This window comes from Lepisosteus platostomus, chromosome 27 (genome assembly GCF_059453375.1).
Source record: "Lepisosteus platostomus isolate fLepPlt1 chromosome 27, fLepPlt1.hap1, whole genome shotgun sequence".
In the NCBI taxonomy this organism is placed as follows: domain Eukaryota; kingdom Metazoa; phylum Chordata; class Actinopteri; order Semionotiformes; family Lepisosteidae; genus Lepisosteus; species Lepisosteus platostomus.
The window spans coordinates 271,428-289,030 of record NC_142637.1 but is presented as its reverse complement, the minus strand read 5'-3'; the positions used below and the strand labels follow the sequence as shown (position 1 = coordinate 289,030).

The 17,603-nt window shown below is 39.1% G+C and overlaps 1 protein-coding gene across 3 annotated transcripts in view; it reads right to left on the bottom strand.

Moving 5' to 3' along the window:
* Window positions 1–17,603, bottom strand: part of kdm4b (lysine (K)-specific demethylase 4B) — a 125,814-nt gene that overhangs the window by 73,225 nt on the left and 34,986 nt on the right. For all 3 annotated transcript variants that reach the window (XM_088622450.1, XM_088622451.1, XM_088622452.1), the window contains exon 7: window positions 2,810–2,913. In XM_088622450.1, coding sequence (XP_088478576.1) covers window positions 2,810–2,913 — 104 coding nt within the window. The remainder of the gene's footprint in view (window positions 1–2,809; window positions 2,914–17,603) is intronic.

Sequence of the window (17,603 nt, the reverse complement as noted above, 5' to 3'; positions counted from 1 at the left end):
TGGGTACTCATACTAGCGAAAGCAGTAACTGAAATTACCTTTATGCAAAATCTTGTAATAACTGATTTTCCATTTAATTCCTATGCAATTTAGAACTCCAATTGCTTAACAGCAACTCCTCAACAGCATGGATAGTTATGATATACAACTAAGGCACCAGTTACATTATGTAGATTATCTTTTATATACCCTGTGGTGAACGCCAACGCCTGAACCACAGAACGTAGCTTCAAGTCAACGAGTCACCTTAGCACACGCATGTCCGAGTGGTCTGTCTCTATATTTTGCACATTTTCCTTGCCCTTCACGATCCACTGTTCAGTTATGCACCCTCCAAGCATCTCAGCTGCAGACAATTTAATTCATCTCCCTCTTCAGGTCAGTTCTTCCATCTTCAACCTAGAAGGCCGGAACGGACAAATTCATCTGTACTCCATATCTCTCAAGTAAAATCACAAAACAACAAATGTCCCTTTCATTCAGAGACACCCTGGTGTGCTTCATCTTTTATGCCCAGTCTTCCAACTTCACTTCAATCAGTACTAATCACCTTTCATAAGGTAACATTGGAGTCTGATAAACTAAATACTGGGATGTTCTAGCCTAGTGACTAAGCTACAGATCACTCTGGATCTAAACCTTCAATAACAGATCCTTGCAAGTATTTCTATCACACTCTCATGCCTATTAAACTATCTCTACAGGATCCAAAAGACTACACCTGTACTGTCCATAATCTCTACTTCTCATTCTTAGAGCTCACTCTCTTCCTTTACCGCTGGAGCCCAGATACAGTCTCCCCACCCTAATAAACACCAGATTACTGTCCCAGGGGTGTGGCCAATTATCCATTAAGCCCCAGTGATGCATGCTTCCACCTGTGGAATTTCACTTCTACTGGATGCTAATTAATCAAATAAGGCCAATGCAGAAACTGCAGACATTAACACTTCTCAGACTATACTGATCCAGCTCTAAAGCAAAGTCAGTGGCTCAACTCTTGTGGAAACAACTCCAAGCTATCGGTGACTGGCACATCTGATAGATCTGAGCTAAGGAGCTCTTGGACATCTTGGGTTAATCCCTCGCTCTCAGTCTCGCTCTCACAATCTGAGAAACAACTGAGGACTCCAAAGCAGGGAATAAGTAAGAAATGGAATGGCAAATGTTAAAAAGTAACCATCTTGCATTCTAAAGCCCTGAACTTCAACACTGTTGAAAACTTTCTTCTCTCCCCTATGGTTATATTTTCTCCAGCTCTTCAGAGGATGTTGGTTTGGAGTCAAAGTGACAAAGGCTCTCTTTCAACTAATAGTTCTCTGAATTAAAAAAATAATTTCAAAGTAGTTGAAGGCAGGGAAAGAAGAGGAAAAACAGCAAAGTAAGCTCATCTAAAACTTCTGCTCCTTCTCCTCTCACTCACAGAAAATCATGAATCAGTTCTATTTTTAACATGTTCTCTGAGGACTTCCACAGAGGGAAACAAGGAACAGACAATGCTCTTGTTGCGCAGACTTACAGTATAATGAACACTGTTAAAAAACAGCAGAGCAGAACCGAGACTCTGAGTGCTTATATTTGCAGTACATTGGCAAAAAACATGAAATGCAGTCAAGTAATCTACATTAGTGCTAACTCCTCTAAAACTAATTACAACCAGTGCTCACTTCTCTATATACTTCTCTGTATACATAAAGTAGGATGAAGAGTAGAAATTGTTCATAATCGTTTAGGGCTGTGATAGGAGACATCAATAATCCCCAAACTGAAGAAAGGTGAAAAAGACATTTCACACAGAGTCAAAGTTTTTGATCTCATCTTGTAATATTTCACTAAGCCTCTTAAGATATGCACACACTGTCATTCAGTAAAGTCAGTGATTAAATTGGTCGCTGAACACCTGTGATTGAAGTCACTAATAAAGTTTCTGACTCCTTCCTAAAGGACCATATTTTTTTACAGTCAACTGTTCCTTAGAAGAGGGTGGCACAGTGGCGCAGCAGTGAGCAGCGCTGCCTCTCGGCGCTGGGGCCCTGGGGCGCTGTCTGCATGGAGTTTGTATGTTGACCCTGTGCTTGCCTGAGTGTTTGCTGGGTGCTCTAGCTTCTTCCCACAGACCAAAGACATACAGTACTGGCAGGTGTCTTGGCTTCTGTGAGAACTGGCTCTGGTGCGAGCATGTGAGTGTGTGTCTGTCTGTCTACCCTGCCTCTCTTCGGCTCCCCCACAACCCTGAATCAGATAAAGCCATTATAAAATGGATGGATGTTCCTTGGAAAAGAAATGAAGTGCTCTCCATCTTTTTCCACTGGATAAATCAACAATTCCACTTTATGTTTTAGCTCCTAATTTGGTTTTGTTGACTTGTAGCTCAGGAGTACACTTTCCCATTTTCTAAGACTCTCAACTGTCAAATTTTCAATTTATAAAAAGTATTAAAAATTTATAAAATTAAGATTGAAAATAATTTCAAGAGCAATCATCGTGGAAGTGAGTGCAATCTTAATTACCTTACTCTTCCAGCTGGAGTTGAAGGGGTTGAGGATGACAATAAGAATAGAAAAGGACAATTACAAGCAAAAACAAAAAAGCAAAGCCTGACTACACTAGTCAACTGAAATTTTAATTGCTTACATTTTTAAAAGCCAAAAAAAAACTCCCAAAAAATGTTTCAAGGTAAAATAAATCTATTTAACAGAGTTATTTACCTCATTACTGAATTTGCCACAACAGAAAGGACTTGTAAACATCTACACTTGAGACCTATTACTGCTTCTTAAGATGTTATCCTGCCCCAAATCACACTTACCCTGTCAAAGGGGATTCCGTACTTCTTGAGGATGGAAGGTGAAATCAAGGTCATTTTGTGCCGCAGGAAAGCATCACAGCCTTGAGAACTGCCTGGGAAGAATCCTGGAATGTAGAAGAGATGAGATAGAATTATGGGGATTATTTTTTCATGCAAAGGGGTATATTACAAACAAAAATTTAAAAACCAGAAACCAGAAAGGAACTGAGAAAAGTAAGTCAAAGACCTGTCAGGACCAACGCACCAACAAATAACCAAGAAAAATGCACAAATGAATACAGCGGACACTCTTCTTTACATGAAGGGAGGCAGAACAAGTGCAGAACCAGCCACCCAGCCATGTCACTAAGTTTTTGGAAACCTAAAACACAAGACGTACCAAAAAGGATGAAGAGCAGTCTTTTTCAAGTTCATAATGTAATGTTTCAAGTACATAATGTACAGAAGTACAGAGCCGAGAGCTGGCACTATACAACTGCCACTTGTTATTCACGCAAAACCAGGTACTTCAGTGTGTGAAACTGAACTAGTGGACCTGAAATCACTACTGCTGTACCAGCCAGAAATTGCAATTCCTTTGTGACCCAACGAAATGTTTAAAACAATTGTTTTTAAGTGAATCATTAAAAAATGTAAAATCATACAGATCATATCCTTCTAACGCCTAATGGAAACACTACAGTGACGGACAAAATTCTTAGCCCTTTGAAAAAGGACTGGAACACAGTACCTTTCTATTTTTCTTCATTATCTACTTTGATGATTGCACTAAAGATTTTAAAAGATTATTCATTTTCTTTAACATTAAACAACTATAGCCACATTTTAAATGCTTTATTTCTGTGACTTGGAAGAGCAATTAATGTGATGATGCATAGAAAAAAGTATCCTGCTGGGCTATTAAGTGTTACTGCACCCATTTTAAATAAATGCATGTGACTGCCCAACTTCACACAGACCCAATTTATCAGGCAACATCTTCCACAAACTGAGTCAGGCAAGTATATCAAAACCCCTGTTTGAGACAAGGGAACAATTTCAATAATGTAATTTAAAACACCCGAGAACAAACTAAATTTATTAAAAGAGAAGCTGACAAAGATTTATAACCACACACAATTAATGTTTTCCAGTCCAGGACGTCTTGCACAATGGCATGGATCTTAGCATGGCAAACAAGAAATTTCAGAAATATGAAGTGGTGTTTCCCTGTCAGTCTTTCATTAATCTACATACGCACTGACCTTGTTCCCAGAGTGACTTTTAAAGACTCAGACTCTACCTCGTTGCTCTGCAAAAATACTCTTAACTATGAATACCATGTAGCTCTTTATGGAACACTATTATAAACCTCAGTCCACAAGCAGTTAACAGCTCCAATACATGTTTAATGCCAGGAATCACTAAAATATTAACAGTCCCTTCACTGACGTTGGCCTCAGATCAAGTAGCATGGCACTGAGTCCTTAAAATACCAATACACAGCAGTGCCCCTGTAACAGTGCTACTTAAAGAGAAGAGCATAATGTGTTAAAGTAGCATTACAAAAATACATCAACTCCTTTAGCTATTAAGAGGAATTTCTCATGAAGGTAAAAAAAAAAACTCATGCTGGTTAATTCCAGTTGATTATAGCTTTGATAAGCAAGAGATACAAACACAAAAAAACAAACATAGGCCAAGGGCATTTTGGCACACACTAAAAGGTTTATACCCTGTCCAAATGTAAAGCATGTGTAAATAAACTGCTTCTGTGCCTTTTGAACACTTAGACAACATTCTCCATGGTAAATGGATAAGTTAATGAGAACACAATCTTTGCTCTTAATCATGCATAACATTTCAGAAACGGACATCACAAGGGGGCCATTAAGTCCATCTTGCTCCCTTGACTACAAACAGAACAGTCGCCCAAGAATCCCAACAAGATGTTTCTTAAAGGAAGCCACAAAGTCAGGTTTAAAATAGTCAATATCTTCTGTTACCATTTATTATTTATTCATCGCAGACTCCATAAAAAAGCAAGTTTTGTTCAAGTGGAATAATCATAGCTTCAGCTTATGCATATTTTTTCCATGAAACCATGAAAGTAAAAAACACATTTAAAATATATATGAAGTGTGAAATGTTTTATTCATGCATGTTCTTAGAAAAATATATTATATGGATTTTGGTTACTGATTTAATGTTTTAGAATCATACTGATTAATTGGTCATGCCTAACAGACCATGAGACACTTGAGTGACTTTCGATTGTTGCACAAGTACTATTTCAGATTAGAGAAAAGGCTGATTGTGCATAAGAGAAGACCCGTTGAACATCAAGCTTGATGAATATCAACAAAGGAAAATTGAAAAGGGACCAAAAGAATGAAGAGAACAAGCTTTAGGGTTATCAGTATGTTGCAAACTGGACTAAACCCCCGTCACTTGCTGTCAGGGTGCTCACATCCAGCAATTTCCCACCTGTCATGATGCTGCAGCTGAACAGTCAACGTTAGACCGCAAGTCGCCACACCTCACCAAGATCAAAGGGAAGGTCCGAGTGTGATGGTCTGGGCGGACGTCTAGTCACTACAGACCACCACTTGCACTGACTAGCTTTATACACTAAGTGCCTGCCTCCCTGACACACACGTGGCAGGTGGGAAGAGAGCATTTAAGAATCTGAATAGAAAACCGAGAATAGCCACTATTTGGACTTTTGCTGCCACAAAGGCATTTTCCAAACTGTCACTGGAGTGTGACTTGCTAATATGAGGGTTCAAAGACTCCAGAAGACAAAACTTATCATCGGGGTTTGCTGTTGCTTCAGGGCAGTCAGGCCGATGAGGTCAACCACGCCTCTCTGAGAAAGTGTTCTTTTCAAAATTGTATTAGGCATCACGGACACTTTCTAATAAGACTCACTGCATCCCTCTGTAGGAGGTTGTTGTCTCACAAAAAAAAAAATTTAACAATACTTTACACCTTCAGTTCATGTAGCGATGGTTCAAAACTATGTTTCTCAGGTTCGAAAGAAAAGAGAACCGCAGGAAAAGTTCCTAAGCTGGAGAAACTGATTATACAGTTTGTTCCCTTTCCACTTCAGGGTGCATGTTTCCCATGTTCACTCGCCGCGAGGGGTATGCCACCACCGGAAATCTGCCGAAAACATGGCAGCAAAATACAAAATTAAAAAAACGAGGTCTGATTTTGTAATCACCAGACTTGATGTAAAAATGGATGATAATAAGGAAAACAAAAACAAGATGAATGTCAAGTGCAAGTTTATGCAGAGCGGGGTTAACTACATAATTGAGCACGGTGATGTGTGAATGCGCGCCTGTGTTTACAATCAGACAGGTTGAAGCAAACAGCCTGCAATGAGAGGTAAAGTAAAAACTTGACAGCATTTATCACACAGCGGGGAGGGGCACAGCTGGGGGTCCTGTGACTGCTAAGAGCCATTTCCCAGCTGTATTCCCTCAGCTGTGCCCCCGTCGACAAGGAGAAAATGCGAGCTGAAAAGGAAAATTCCTGCTGCGAAATCTAGCATACAAAAATCTAAATTGGTTTATGATCATAACACACTTCCTATTAAGTGAACTGTCATTTGTGGAATATGAGAAAGGAAAATGCTTTTTAAAAGAAGTTATGCGAGCACATGAGCTCTCGGCTACATCCTTTGGTGATGCTTTGTGGTTTAACGCATGTCTCTGTATTTATCTTCCGGCATGTTTTCAGTTCTTCTAAATAGCTTGTTACCACACTAGAGGGAACTTTTAGCGAGACCTGCACTGGGAAAACAGAGCAGGAGAATGGATTTGAAAAACGGTGATAAAGAGGACCCCTCACATTTAATGGGTATACAGTACAGTCCCAATTTCGCAGACCGGTTATTAAACGTCGGTAACAAAATTGACGGTATCGCAACAATGTACAAATTTCACACCTATATACTTATTTCGAACTGTGTGAAAGTACTGTATGGTTGCCATTTTAACGCAGGCAGATGAAAACCAGGTGGTCTCACCACGAGCAAGAGCATGAGTTTGCATGAATTATGATGTGAAAGTTACCCTTCCTGCTCACTAGTCATTGTAAGCAAATTCCTAACAACGTTAATTATGAGTGTATTGTAGAAGTTGCTCTTTTCTTGCAATATCTAACAATATTGCCTTGTATGTCTTAGTTTCATGAAAATATTTGCTATTAATACTGTAGTAAAATGTGCTTGGTCTAATGCACGTTTACAATGTAATAGGGCCAGTTTGGAATTTTTTGTAGTCTTTCTTTGAATCACAGACAATGAAGGCAATATAGCACTATGCACATATTAAAACTTTGTCTCTTTTGTGATGTCAATTGGAGGTCGTACACATTACAGTGCACTTGGCAATTCCATTGCGATTTGAAATGCACCCATCATTGCCGACTCATTATAACCCCAGAATGTAAAAATACTGTTGCAGTTTCTCCTTCGAAAACTGCATCCCACAACTCATTAATATAAACATTGCATTTTCTATTAACTCATATTTTACTGGAAAACCTGAGAGCTGCACGCTAGTTTGCTGGTAACTGAGTGAATGGATCTGTGAAATCTGCAAAATGTGCTCATAAAGGAAAATCTGCACAGTACAGTAAGTAAATCAGCTTCCGCAAAAGAAACTTCAGACAAAATAAGCAAACTGTTGGACATTTCTTTTAAGTACAGTCATTTTATCTGATATTTCTTGGTAAATAATGTTTTCTTTTAAAATCTGACAGCTTCTTCTGTACTGACTTATTATTCTATTATTTCAAAATTACATGAGCCTTCTCATCTCAACATCTGAGCGTGAAGCTGACTGATAAAACATTTCTGTACTACTTTTGATAAAATTGCCTGTGCCCAGAGTTTCATTTGGTATTTCACTGCAAAATATAATTGCATTTTTGAGGAATCTAAAACTGGAATTGAACACCCAGCTAAACCAGTTATGCCCATCATCAGGCTACATCCTAAGCAGGGATTTAAACAGTTCTTGATTATTAAATCAGAGATAACATTAATGGAAACTAATTACTTTTTAACTACTTTGGAGCTGTTGGTTGTCAAACTGTAATATGGACAGGGCCAAATTAGTTACTATAGTAAAATGCAATACATGATTATCTACACCACATCTATAAAGAAAGAATATGGAATTACAACTCCAGAAGTGCCAGTTTGGAGAATGAGCCCACAGGTTTGAACTGCATCAGTGGTAAACTGCTTTAAGTCAATCCCAAATGTTTTTCAAGACTTAATTTAGCACTTGGAGCCCTGGCACTATGCATTATTTAGATAGCGGGGGTCTCTGTAAGCTTTTTTTAAAGGGAATACCTAATGTTATACTGCAGTGCTAGAAGCTGGATGAAATCTGCCAAAAGCCCTGGTGGTTCAAAACGGGGAAGAAATCAGTAGGTATTTTTTTGTTAAAGACCTTAATATTTCAATGACTCTGTCTCACTGGCCTTGCTATTGTTTTTCAAGGCATGTTCAGTTTTACAATGCCATGCAATTCACCAATGCATGCCAGTTTGTACAACTGCTTGTCAGGGTGCAGAATTGCAGTCTTCTTTTTGCATTTTAATAGAAAATATTTTTGCTGTTAACTGGAAACCATCCAGGAACATTTCTCTGCAAATGTGTACTACTTTGGAGTACTAAATTAGAGAGCTCAGTGTTTTAAGTACTTTGGAAGGTGTTCAGTCTCTGCAATTTCTGTCATACCATAGCTTTACAGAGGACTCAAACATTGTTCAGGGAAAATGCAGTCAGAAAACAAAGCATCCATCTTTACAAAAAAGGTGGTGTGAGTGTTTTAACCTAATATTTTGTAGAAAACGAAGGCAGTTTTTTTAAAATTCTGCCATAAACTGTTTTGTTCACAAGCCAAAACAGCATATCTTGCAATGTCAAAACTAGAAAAAGCAGCCCGGAGCTGCTGCATCTCAGTCCATCACAAAGCTCAATCTTACTCAGTGGTGCTCTACCCAGAGCAGGGTGAGACGTCACCTTGACATCACACAGTGAGACCTGCTAACCACACCATCAACACTCATCCACCTAATTCAAGCTCTCCTGCTCATAACTGCCACCTCTGAAGGCCGAGGAAGAGAGATTTGGAGAGTTTCAACTGAAATTCACAACTCAGATTTTCAAAACAGAATAAGTGTGACTTTGGCTCTTGACAAAAAGACTTATCGGGGACCATCTTTCAGCTGCATGGATTATACTTTAAGAGATAACTAAGATGTTCGCTGCAAGAGTAGACACTGATGGCTTGCGTCAGATTCATTTGTTTGGAAGACCCCATTTTATCCAGTTCAGTGGTGTTGCTTCAAAAGAAATTACAACAAATGTGCTTTCATAAGAACATCTCATTACAGTTTTGTTAATTACTTTTGAGGCATGTCACGTAGGCCTTGCGTTAAAAACTGATTTTGATTTTTCCTACCCAGAAGCAATCCAAAGATGCTTTAAGATGCACAATGAACTGTGATTTTGCATTCATAGCACACCTGCATGCCATTAATTTAAAGCAATAGATATCCTGGGGTTTTGCTATAAGTGTGTGATGTAAACTTCAGCAAGCTTCTCTTCTCACACTGTCAAAAAAGCTCACCTTTCTTTCAGTTAAACATTTATAGCAGTGCAAAATTGCTCCAATTTATTTTTGAGCCTTTTTCCATAAAACAGATTTTGCCAGATTTACATTTTACTTTATCACCCACCAAGGCATATGTTGTCTTCAGCTGAAGTGGCCTCCTTAACTCAGAAAAGGGAGAGGGTACAAAAAATGGATAAAAGCAGTTTTTAAATCATGTCAGGGGCCTGCCACATCCTTGCGTGTCTAATCTGCAGACTGCTCACAGCACGTCTTTGGGAGATGTGAGCTCCAGGTCCCTTGTCGAGCCTAAAATAAGAACTAATGACAAGAGAGAAAGCTTTACAATGGTTGACTCAAACTCTTAGAACTCAATTCGCCCTCAGCTGAGCAATATCTCTTTATAGTGCTGAAGCCTAAAAAAAAACACTAAACAAATGAATAAAGTTTTTTTCTCAAATTCCCCTTTCATTTTGTTTTTACTATAACCAGTCATATACATTCCAACTAGAAAACACCATAATTCCTTTTAGCTTCAATTCATATCACTTTTTTTATTCCCTCTTTGTTGGAGCTCTCACAGATTTATAGAGACATTCTCCACTATCCCTAATTTAACTCATATGGTTTAGGGTGAGCACACATCCTATATGGAAATGACATGGTCAAACAGTCTATGAAAATAAATGCTGTCTCGTTTTAAAGTGACTCCGTTCACCTGCACTTTAAAAATATCTGCCAACTGTGCCAGCACCACTTTGCAAATTCATTTCAAAGGGCATCTTTTAAACTTTTTCAGATAACCTTCCACAACCCTTTCACCACCCAGAAGGGCACCAATTTAGTAAAATGGTTGGCCTCGCATTCTGAATATAAAATATCCTTAAAAGCTTTATAAAGCAGTGTCTCCTGTTGACCCGACACTTTCAGGGCACCACATTTTGAATAACCAGCACTTAAAACTGTTCAATTACCATAATTACTTCTCATTCTGCTCTGTGCCATGGGCTCCAGTAAGAGGTTGTGAATGCCTTCGAATTTTCAGTGATAAAACAGATATGAAGAACAAAATGGGTCCCAGCATGAGCCATTATCAGCACACTAATGATGGGATACACCAAATCAAGGACCTTCGCACAACACTGGCAATGAATCTCCAGCAGGAGGATGATGTAACCCAGCAATTAGCAGTTGGGCTTCTGCCACCCGCGCCTCATTAAGCGGAGTGATGTCTGCTCTGAGCAAAGGCAGATCTGGGCGCTCGCGAAGGACCTCGCTCAGGACTGTGACCCTCAGCCAGCCCCACTGCCACCCCAATGTCACATGATTAGCGGTGACATCAGCGAAGTGTGAGAGAAATTCTTGGCTTATACTTTGTATGAGAAAATTCTACAGCACAGTCTCTTCTGTCAACTTAAAGCCTGTTTCCTATCATATGTCTCGTGTCCCTAATCCAGCTACAGCAGAGCTGGAAGGCATTTTCACTATAGCTCGGGTACAGTTTCCTGCCTCAGGTACAATCAGGCCACAGAGCTTGTGGGGACATGTCAGTATCAAGAAGTTTTGCTTCCATGGCCATTTGGAGCTCCATGAGTTTTGGCACAGGTGACATCATCTTGAAACACAACAGAAACAATGAAATAACAAGCTCCTTTAACATGAAATAACTAAAGTATAGCAGCAAGCAAAATACAAGAGGGGGCAAAAAATATTTTTTTTAAGGATCATACACTGAACAATGAGACAAAAACAAAAAGTTATTCATATATATATATAGGACTAAAGAATACAGGACATATCAACTGGTTAATAATCAGCTAAATAGCTGGTAACCTCCTGTTTGCAAACTTCCTTAAAACACACCAAGGCAGCCCTCTATTGTACCAGGGGAGTATGGGTGTCAGCATACTACAGGTGATTTCTGCTTGGCTTTGGAATGAAAATTAATGTGCTCACAAGGACCATGGCTTTGATTTCTGATTCAGATTATTCTTGGAGACAAGAGCATTTATGTATCCTGGCAACATTACATTGAGAGGTTTAGAAGGTACAGATTCATAGAATCCACCACACTACATGAGCAAGAGTGTCACAAGAGACAGAAGCACAAGCTTTGAGCTAAAAAGAAGTCTCCTACCAACACAACAAGTTCTACCGATGACTCCAAGCTCAAAATATCAGCTGATTGTAGTGAAGATTTTGAATTTTAAAAGGTTAATTAACTATCCTGAAAGAAAAAATCCGTATGTCTGCTTCCACATATCATTTTAGATCCTGTGAAGTTTTTGCAAAGTACTGTGCCCTAAAATATTTTCAAAGGATTTAGAAATCTGAGACCCACAGTCCAGTTCGTTATTTTTTTTGTTGAAACAATGCAAACCAGAGCCCAGTGCAGAAGTAATGCAAGGGGTCATTCAAATGCAACTGGTGTCCATGGCCTGGAACTTGGAACTTAACTTCTGCCTGCGAGAGGACACAGGTGCACCTCAGCTGCAACTGAGTTTACCTATTTGTTGCACTTCATATTCAGTTTACTTTCAATAGTATTTTATGTTTTCTACATACATAGACAACTGTATCCTACTTCAAGGGGCTACACCTGGTCAGCTGAGGACTTTCTTTGTCTCTGCTTTCTTGCTACTACTCCCATCTGAGATCCTGATTTTGTCAGTCTGCTGGGGTCTCCCCCTCCGAAGAGGCAGTCCTGGCCAGCTGTGTTATTGTGTGCCTCTGCACTAAGGCAATGCTGCCACCTGCTGGCTCAGATCACCGTTTACCTCACCCCTTGCATGTAGTATATCCTGCCTCTACTTTGATTCATTCTGGTCTTGATCCTTGATAAGATGGGACTACCACTGCTGGATCCACATACTACCATTCCCTGAACTGGCTCTGTAAGTACAGATCACCAGCAGTATTTTTATAGACCTAGGAAAATATTTTTTTCAATCAATAACCATGTCTACGACAATGGTAGATTACAAGCACTCACTCACACTGTTGCAAGCCGCAAGATCACTACTGCAGCCTGGGAATCTTGCCATCTGCCCCATCAATGTATGCAGTCACCAAAGCACTGTGGCATAAAACTGCAATGTCTTCAAACCCAAGATCTCTTTTAAATATCTTTGCTAGGTTTCCTCTCTTTAATACGTGCCATTAAATAAACATTTTATTATAAATAACAGCCAGCAGCCATATCACTCTGCAACTCACAACAGGCAACCCACTAATGCTAAGTAGTTGTGAGCCTGGTCAGTACCTGGATGGCAGACCTCCTGGGAACACCTAAGGTTGCTGGTGGATGAGGTGTTAGTGGGGCCAGCAGGGGTGCTCACCCTGTGGCCTATGTGGGTCCTAATGCCCAATTGTAGTGACAGGGTCACCATACTGCAAAAAGGCGCCATCCTTCGGATGAAACGTAAAACTGAGGTCCTGACTCACTGTGGTAATTAAAAATCCCAGGGTGTTTCTCGAAAAGAGTAGGGGGTGTAAGGTATTGCATAGCACACCTTTAAAAACAAAACAATAGTGAAGCCTCTATGTATCAATCCAAGGGAGATTTTATCTATCTTTATTAATTTATCTGTTCATCGAAGGGTACCCCACAACACATGAACACAGCTCCTGTATGCGCTGCGTCAAGGTACACAATCAATAGCACTTAGATCAATTCAATTTCCTCTAAGTCTATCTGTCCTTGCACAGGTCTGATCTGTATATGAGAAAGGTACTTTACAACATTTCAAGGTTATTTTTTTTCAAGTCATTTTCATAGCATTCTTATTGGAATATTCATGTCAATGGCCTTGAGGTTCTTAAGCCCAATACTTCAAAATGTTGGCACTCTCTCACAAAGAGAATTTTGTTTCCAAAAATAACTACTAGTCTGCCCAGCAGACCCTCGCCTAAGACTGCACTTTTGAATTTTTATTGGAGTAAGTTTCAGTAGCAGTAACAGTGCAAAATACCTGTGTAAAAGGAGTTTTTTTTTTTACTTTGGCATGGCTTAAAATATCTTCAATCCACCCACGAATTGCAAAAGACAATAGTTGAAACTGAAGCTTATTTGTACATCCAGTGGTCAAAATATTAGGAGCGACCAGTCAAATTAGACTCAGGAAGCACATAATGCATTTTAGCATTAGGAGCATGAAACAGATTTCCATCACCACCCAGGACCAGAAAAACTGGCAGACGTCAGTCCTACTGCAAGCCTTTGGAAGCCCTGGAAAACACTGCCTTCATAACACCCTCTACTGCAGGAGGAATGGGACCATCCCGGCTGTAATTGAGCCCACATCCGCTGAAGCAGCTTTCTTTCAAGAAATATCTAAAAAAGATCCTCTTATCATTGTGATACCCTTCAACTCAAAGAGCAGCATTAGCTGAATGCAACATTTCTTATGCACTCATGACACACTACTCGTAATGCAGAAATGTACAGTAACTCACTGATGAATTGTTTGTGGAACTGCTCTCAAGTTCACAGCCTAACCCTAACCCTGTTCAGTCAGACCCTAGATTCAGACTAATGTTTATGGCCCTCCAAGAACCTGGCACTTATATCCCAGTCGAGCCTCAGCCCCACAATTGTCACCAGCCCTGTGCACAGCAGAGCTTGGACACTGAAGAGTCCACCTCTAACTTTCGCATCTTACACTTTGAGCCCTGTTACACTACCTCCACACCTGACAAAGAATAATGAGGTCTGCAGAGGCTGGATTTCATTTCAAAGCTCTCACTTGGCCTCGAGAGATTAAGAATTTTTCTCCCTGACCCACTGACCAATGCATCACCGAAACTGATTATACTGTCACCACTTGACATACCAAATAACCCCTCACCTAATAAGGAAAGGCAAAGAGTAACAGCTTTTTATTTCCATTTTATAACACAAATCCAACCTCCCCCACCACAGAAAAAACAGTGCTCTTCAATGACAAGTGAAGAGGCTGGAACCATTAAAACACTTTTCTTCCTTTTTTGGAGTCTCTCTTCATAGGTTGATCAATATAAATACAGCTCTTGATAAGACGTCATCTTCATTTATCTGCCCGATGAGAGATCCCTTAATTAAACCACGTTCCGCTCAGCTCAAATTTTATGTGTAAGCACTTTAGGTGAAAGATGTTTTTAAAAAAACGATAGCGGCTCTTCGAGTTCACTTCCATTAATGGGAACAAAAAAAACCCGAACAATATCGACTGACATACTATATTATTTGCTCATTTAGTTTTTATCTCTGAGCTGAATGGATTTTCTCAAGCACTTGGCCGGATGGGGGGTGATGCTGCACAAATCAAGACATAAGCTCATTCTCAAGGTAGAGTAGTGCAGTTTCAGCCACTCACTAGCAACTAATGACAACAGGACAGGAGTCTTGGGGATTCTGTTGTATGGCAGGTCTGAGCAAATCGTTCAACTGTGGCCAAGAAAATAAAACTTGTCGCTAATGAGAAAGTATTGGTTCTGAAAAAGTGTTTTTTGTATTATATTGCTCGATATCCTTCAGCAGCATATCTGTACTGGACAAAAACAATACCCTTGTTAGGCCACATCTGGAATACTACAGCTTAGGTCCCTATGCTACAGCTGCCAATTGCATTACTTGAGTCCCTTTGATGACTAATAACAATCTTTCTGGTATTCTAGTATTTTATAAATACTAATTATTCATATAGCAAAAATTAAAGTTAGCCACAAGCCAATGATAGTCATATAGCATTATTCATTGAATTGCTGCTTTGAAGTTTCATAGCTAATTTTCTTATTCATTGCTCTGATGAGAATTTCCTGAACTACACAACTAAAGGCTGATATACACACACCTTGTTTTGTTATGCCTGATGCCTATCTGCCACACATTACAGTACATACCAATTTTAGTCAATACCAGTAGCATGCAGAACACTTCAAATATATTTTCAAGCAGGTGTAAAAGACTTGAAAATGTAAAAAAAACTAAAAGGTATGTGGAAAAAAATGCATAAATCAGCTTTAATGCATATTGTTTTTCATTATACCATCTAAATATCATGTCCCAGTAGGCCACTACCTCACCCTGGAAGCTTGCAAGGGTACCCATGTGCCCAAGCGTTGCCAGCTCTGAGGTGTTTGACTAGCTGGTGAGGTGACTAGACAATGATCAGATCTCAAACCATGTCTTCAGCTGAAACTTTGTTAAAGCGAGTAAATAAAAATGCTGTCTACTATCCCAGGTGTCCTTCATACAATCACAAAAAAGACATGGTCTGGAAAGCTATTTCATCTACTTCTGGTGCACAGCAGGAGTACTGCAATTCACAAATTATATGACAAACATTGACAGAAATATAATGGAATTAATGTATAATTTCATTAAACAGCACAATATGTTGTAGATTTACTGAATAGTTTCAATAATGTGAATGTTGTATGTTCTTATGCCACTTATCTTAAGTACAGTGTGTAAAGATTAGGATATGAAAACAAAAAAGTATTATATAGTACACCACTCTACTCCAAGCCACACCATTACTACATCAGACAAATAAAGGGCAAGGTTAAATTAAAACACAAACATTATGCTACAATAATATTAATATCTTTGATGGTGTGTTGATTAGTTTAAGGCACTGTTATTAAGGAAAGAACAAAATGTACCAAAATAGTATACTTCAATATAATTACATGTATTTCAAACTCCCAGAGTCTAACATTACTCTATTGCATTTATTATTATGAGATAATAATTTCATTATTCATCAATACATTTAAAGAATGTAAACCATTAAATAAGGGGATATGACTGTCTGTACATTTATTTTCAAGTTATAAATATTGTAGTCTTCTGTTAATTTGTAACATAGCACGAACCTTACATTAAAGACAGTCTCCAGTAAATTCCAGTTTCCAATACTTGTTTATGCCTCAGCCACAGGCAAATATTCCAAACTCCAGGTCCATATCGATTTTTTCACAAGTGTAAACCACAGCAAAAAATATCTAGTGTAGAAAATGCACCACAACTTCAGAAGGAACAGTTGGAAAATATTCATGTACTCTTATTACACTGCAAACCAACATCAATGAAGCAAAAAAAAACATTGTGTAACTATTAGCTTATGGTAATCACTGATAACACACAAACTATAGAGCAAAAGCAGGAAATGGACAAATGCTCTTAGGTAACTCACTGCTGCCAGTTTCTAGGCTACTCTATTACACCATTGTCTGCTTTAGACTCCCAACGTTCACGCTATTTTCACAAAAATATGAAGCCGCAGTAATCAGTGTGCATGACACTAGTCTTGCACAAGAATGTGTCTTGAACAGCTAACAGAGAAATAACAGTGACAATGTTTGCATGCTTACATGTAAAATGAGCAACTCGGTGACAAATACTAATTACTCACTGCTAATTAAAAATAAGTGATTGGATGTACTCCATATCAGATGAACAAGTGAAAGGTTTATTCCATGCTGAAAAGAGCATGGTGGCTTCTTCAGAAGGCTCCACAGACGAAACGTTGCGTTTCCTTTCTTCTCTTTTCAGCATGGAATAAACCTTTAACTCGTTCTTTTGCAGCCTACGCTCAGCTCCCTACTTGAACTACTCCATATCAGATGTCAGCCAGGCCGGCCCAGGTGTGCACATTGAAACCACCAGAACATAGGTATTTGTGTGCTGTTAAAAAGCACAGGATTATATGCAGATATTCATTTTAAGTAAAGTGTTTTTGGATATTTGAAAGCAACGAGTCTCGGAGTTACTCCAGATGGCATTTTAGGAGTAAAAGTCAGAATTTCAGCCGTCATCATCTGTTTACTGAGCAAGCTACCTCTTGCTATTTAGAAATCACCAACAGCTAAGGCAACCAAACCATTAAATAATCATAGAATATTATGTAGAATAGAAGATGACATTTTTTAGTGTACCAATCACCTTATTGTGTAAAGCTCTGTATTCCATATCAAAACTCCATTTCCTCTTGAGCCCCCGGGTCCCTGATTCACTGCTGGTTTTGAATAAACTCCCCGGACTCAATCCCTCTCAATCCCTTTCAAGATTCTGTGAACCTGAATAAAGTGCCCATGCAATTAAGCATCCCAAATCCCAGGATCCTGGACTCTTTAAATCCTGGGGTGGAAAACATATATTTGAGGATATAATGACAGAGCATTATAATATGATT